Raw genomic sequence first — 6,000 nt, 5'->3', positions numbered from 1 at the left:
TTTAGGAAAGAGCCAGACTAGGTAAAAACTATTAGAGTCCCATGTGATTTCTTCACAAGTATTTTACTGAGCATTTTGATAACCAAGATGAACTAAATATGTCCCTTATAAACCATATTACTTAGCCTACTCATATAAATCTTATGTCACTCTGTCACACAGAAACTATCATGTGCAAGAATGTTTCTAGTATATATCTAATAACAAATGTTTTCTATTAAATACATCTGTTGAGTTACCAAAAATCATTGAATTCGTTAAATTTTATTCACCAAGTTCAAATGTGCACCAAGGTCCCTTTCCCATCCATAAACGTGTTTATATTCACAAACAGAGACAAGCCAAAATTTCCAAAACTGTGTTATTTAATAAGATCAAATGCTTAAAATAATCTAATACAAACTTTCTGATTCAATGAAATATATGTACATTTATTTTGTATAATTGTTTACAATAAAAATCCTGAAAGAAATTTATACCTATATATTCCTCCAATTTACATGGTAAAGTCAAATATATTCAGTTTTTCTATATATAACAGTTTTACATTTGCATTTTCTACAATTAAGACAAAAATGTCTTAAAAGTTTTAAGATATATATCCAATTATGTACAAAATCCCATATGTCAACATATAAGTTCAACCTTACTTTAAAATCATTACAAATTGTGAGAAACACATATTCTGAAAAAATTTGTCCTAGAAGTAGCATATAACCTAGGTGGATACAAAAGTAAAAACCCATATAACCTAGGCAGATACAAAAGTAAAAATGATGATTATAAATTATAGTAGTGTCTGTATCACCTATTGTCAAAGGAGGTATTCTTTCTAAATATATATATCATAAATAATGAATCCTTTTAAAGGCTAAAATTATTGGTTTATTCTATTTTCATTAAAATGTTTGTTAAAAATGTTATCATCTTATAAAACAGAGTATACTGAATACAATGTAGCCCTTGAGTACAAATGCCAATTATTTGATGACTTGTTCAAACTGTTTCTATGCATGGGGTGATTTTTTTGTTCTTCTCCCTAAATTAATTGGTCCTAGACTCACATGTTTGTATAATTACTTTCTATAGTTTACTTTCTTATTCTCATTTCACATTTCTATCAGTAAGTGTCTCAGATTTACCATTAGTTTACTTGCTATGAAATTTTCCCTTGCAGTTCTTTGTGTCCACACTAGCACCCTTCAGCCTAAATTCTATTTTAGCCTTGGTCCCAACAGGTAGCAGCATCTGAATGTGTCTGGCTGGGTGAGAGGAAGAGTCTCACATGAGGTAATGACATATTTGTTCCCCTAACTCTCACATTTGATTGCCGAAATTTCCCACTTCCCAAATACCTGAATTTTTGGCTTTCCAGGTTTAATTTTTGGTGCTTAAATGTTCCAGTTTAAGCAGCTCTATCTATCCCTCTGCTTCCTGACCTTCTGCTCCTCCCATCTAATAGCCAGGTATGCTTGCTTCATAACACCTCCATCCTTCTCCTTGAATTTCAGCTTATGAATGCTCCTAGGATCCTGAATACTCATCTATCACAGATTTCCACCAACCAATCTCTTAAATTCTGCAAATGTCTAGTCCTTCTGATCCTGGCTTCCCACTAGGTCTTTACTCTCTCTGTGATAACCTCATCACAGTCTACTAAAACCCTGCTTGGAAAAAAAAAAAAAAAAACCTAGGGGAAGGCTCTGATGGGGGAAATCTGATAACACTTTTCTAGTCAGTAAAATTTTTAACAATAGTAGAAGTTGCTTTGGTTGATTTGAACTAGTTCCTCTATATTCTGAGTAAATTTGACATAAATATGACCTACATAAATGAAGTTTATTTATAATTTTATCAGGTTCATGAAATACTTCACCTTTATACTAAATGCAGCAAAGAACAGGGTTTAATGTTTTAATCAAATAACAATAATAGATGCCTTCTATGTGCAAAGCCATATTGTAGGTAGTCTAAGTAATGTGCTAGGTTATCAGGTTTAAAATTAAGAAAAATTATTCTGTATACAAGTAATATCACATTAAGGAATCTTTTTATGTCTAATTGGCACTTTTCATTGTGGAAGCTGGTTCTTTCTTCTGAAATATATATAATTGAATAATACTATCACAGAACAAAAAAATAAGTATTAAAAATCAGCAACATAAAAAATCAGCTACTGGAAATCTTATGTTGAAATGAACTTGTATATTTGATGTTGAAATTTTTCATATACTGGGACACAAATAAGGTAACTAACTTATATTCTAAATAGTTCAACAACTTAACTTTAGTAAAATAAAGATCAGATTAATATATGTAATTTAAAAACAAATTACATTGTAAAGCTGCCTTTAAATTCATGGGCTTTCACAATTCCAAGAAACAATGACATAACAGTGATTAGTTTAAATTTTTACATTACAAGTTTTCCAAATACGCTTAGATTATTAGAGACAAAAATTAAAATGCAACAAGTTGTAAACAAAATAAAAACTTTTCATCATGGTGTTTTTTAAATATGGATTTTAAACTAATTTTTAGCTATTTTTCTTGCTATTGGTTGGAGATTTCATACCTAGACAGTGAAAAATAAGTGAGCCTGTGTGTGTTTTGAGGCTTTGGTTGGCTTTGAAGGCACAGGTCTGTTTCTTGTATGAAAATCAAGAGTCCATACATATGCAACAAACACATGTGATTATAAACCATCAGTGTTTAAAATACCATTGACTATACTCGGTAGATAATGCTGCTGTGGCACTGTGTTCTTAGAAATGGAGGTCAATTTTCCAACTGTCAAATAATCTTTTTCTCTTCACCCTTCATTTCCTGCTTTGTTGAGATCCCTTTCTACTGCAACCGTTGTCACAACTGCATTCTGATTTTGAAATGACACATCTGTGTTCAGTGGTGGTGGTTTATACAAAAAGATTGCAAATCCATTGAAGAAAATGGTGATAACTTTACAAGTAACAGCTAAATAGAAAAATAAAAATTAATTATGTATTTGGCCCTTTACTTAAATGTACAGTAATTATTGTATCCATGGTCATGATTGCACATTCTTGTCAAGTAATTGTTGTGTAGGATTAAGTAAATCCACTTTCCATTTATAACTTCAACACACTATCATATCTTAAGAAATTCATAAGTAACCAAGTGTCTGTGATAAAATAAAATAGCCTATATCATCCTTAAACTTGAATAAGTTGCAGGGTTTTCATGTTCAAATGGGAAAAAAAAAAAAAAAAAAAAAAAAACCCTTTGGAGTTCTTAGGAGAAATCTTCTACAGAAATATATCACATTTACTACTTAACCAAATTTACCCTGCTGTATTACCTAAAAATATGAAACATTAAGATTTACTTCACAAACTTTGATCTGTTTTCAAAGAACTCTGGTTTTGAAATCAATGAGGCAAAGAAAAACTAGCTCCAACCATAATACTAAGCATTTAATAAGTGCCAGTAGAATAAATTAAATGTGATCTTGCCATGTAGTTTTTCTAGAAGCTGATTTCTTTTTACTAATCATTACTATTTTATTTAAAAATGTATATTTGTAAATCAAGAATGCTCACTGATACAACCATTACTATATTTGTAGAAAGAGGAGCTACATAGATATACAAATATATTAGACTTCTCTATTTTTAAATATTCTAATTCCTTGAGTTATTTTTGAAATTTAAATTTTAAATTTATCATACTACTACACATTACATGTGCTACTCTACTTCCTTAATCTTAACTTTCATTTGCTATTTAACCAAAATATCACAGACCATAAAAGGTGAATAGGGTTAAGCATCAAGGCTAACCTTATAAACTATAAAAAATTTCTTACAACATGTCTCAGAACCAAAGGACACTTCCCTACAGCAGGTCTATGTTTTCCAAAGCCTGAACACCTAGATGACCATCATTCTCAGAATTTATCTTTATCTTTTGGGTAAACTCCCATAAAAAGTGTGAAAAAAAATTTAAAAAGAAAATTATACGATGTGTGAAATAATGAAAGTTAAAATTATACTTTCTAGTTAAGACTAAGCCTTGTGGGCTGGGGATGTGGCTCAAGCGGTAGCGCGCTCGCCTGGCATGCGTGCAGCCTGGGTTCGATCCTCAGCACCACATACAAAAAAAGATGTTGTGTCTGCCGAAAACTAAAAAAAAAAATAATAATAATAAAATATTAAATGTTCTCTCTCTCAAAAAAAAAAAAAAAGACTGAGCCTTGAAGACTGTCTTCAAAGACTCTCATTACATAGTATAGCAAATGATTTCTGCTCAGGACTCCAGGATTGTCCATCAGTTTGCATTGAACTTTCCATAACTCCTATGACTTACGGAACCAAAAATGAGATTTTTTTTACTTCACATTTACTCTAAAGTTTTCAAGAAGTCACTTACCTATACCTACTAGCATATGAGCCATCTTTATGTTATCATAAATCCAGCAAGCACCTTTAATTCCACATTGATTAATATCCCAGAGAATACATGTGCTGTCAATCGTGACACCAAATATAATTGGTCCAGGTATTGTGCCTAGAAGAATTATAGGCAAAATACAAAAGGGTAAAGGTTACAGTTTGCAATCACAAGTTTTTAATATACATAGCTATATGTGTATTTATATACATAAAAATGGGCACTAGATTGTCCATGAGAAAGTTAATCATTTCATGTACAAGGCAAAAAGACAGATAAAATACTTTAAAATAAATATATTTAATTATATATTTGTAATCAGTTCAAAAATACTAACAGAAATCTTAAGCATATATTATATTAAAATTTAACTTAGTAATTCATTGTTTTTATAATTTAATGAATATGCATTTGAAATTAGCTATTATAGATTTTAAAAATTAAAATGCTTATTCATAATATAAAAGTAAGTCTATTGAACTATAATACATGTGTTGTGTATACAAATTAATATGAATTTGTATGAGTACACTCATATATGTAACATGTTAATAAACATGAGTATTTCTTACACACACACACACACACACACACACACACACACATTATTGGAGCCAACCAACAATAGGTTGAAAATGTTTTTTAAAATATTCATCTATACTGAACACGTGCAGACTGTTTTTCTGTCACTATTCCTTAAACAATATAGTATAACAGCCGTATTGTTACATAGCATTTACATTGTTTATGTATTATAAGTAATTTAGAGATGATTGACCTATATGTATTTGTATATTTTTATGTGGTGCTAAGCATCTAAGCCAGTGCCTCACACATGCTAGGCAACTGCTTTGCCACTGAGCTATAGCCCCAGCCCAGATTGACCTATATGGAAGAACAGGATATGCCTAAATTATATAAAAATACTAAGCCATTTTACATTAGGGACTTGAGCATCCAGTGATTTTGGTATCTGCAGGGGTTTGGAACAAATCCTCCAGTGACACTCAGAGATGACTGTAGTCAAGACACTTCCAACAGTTACAAGTCAAATGTCAGATTTCCAGTAGTACTTCTGAGAAAAAAAAACAGGCTATATCTGCTCTGTGCTTTCATGACATGTAGCATGATAGAGTCAAAAATAACTTGATTGGGGCTGGGGCTGTAGCTCAATGGTAGAGTGCATTCCTAGCATGTGTGAAGCACTGGGTTCAATTCTCAGCACCACATATAAAAAAATAAAAAATAAAAAAAGTCTATCAACAACTGAAATTTTATATATTAGTGCAATTGACTGAAAAAGGACCATTTTCCTGGTCTCATTTCCATTATTAATTGTGTAACTATGGACAAAACCCTGAATCCTTCAGAAACTTAATTTACTCATCAGAAAAATAAGAAATTTGTTTTAGGTAATCTCTAATGTTCTTTTTATTTTTATTTTAATAAATTATCACAATATTATGTTTATTATATTTCTTTTTTATTCTTCCTACATCTGCAAATTCCCATATCTAAAAACTTAGAAAATTCTCTAGACTATATTATTTCTCCCATCGGTTCTTAGTTTGT

General features: G+C 30.7%; 1 protein-coding gene across 1 annotated transcript in view; it reads right to left on the bottom strand.

The window, feature by feature from the left end:
• Positions 1 to 243: 243 nt before the first annotated feature.
• Slco4c1 (solute carrier organic anion transporter family member 4C1) overlaps positions 244 to 6,000 on the bottom strand; it is a 58,293-nt gene continuing 52,536 nt past the window's right edge. The window contains exons 12-13 of the mRNA XM_046460386.2: positions 4,408 to 4,545; positions 244 to 2,973 (exon numbers count right to left, since the gene is read on the bottom strand). Coding sequence (XP_046316342.1) covers positions 2,813 to 2,973; positions 4,408 to 4,545 — 299 coding nt within the window. The 3' untranslated portion in view covers positions 244 to 2,812. The remainder of the gene's footprint in view (positions 2,974 to 4,407; positions 4,546 to 6,000) is intronic.

The sequence above is a fragment of the Marmota monax genome, unplaced genomic scaffold (assembly GCF_021218885.2).
Source record: "Marmota monax isolate L192 unplaced genomic scaffold, Marmota_monax_Labrador192_F-V1.1 WCK01_AAM20220418_F8-fsc00006, whole genome shotgun sequence".
Taxonomy (NCBI): Eukaryota; Metazoa; Chordata; class Mammalia; order Rodentia; family Sciuridae; genus Marmota; species Marmota monax.
This window is presented reverse-complemented; position numbering and strand designations above follow the sequence as displayed.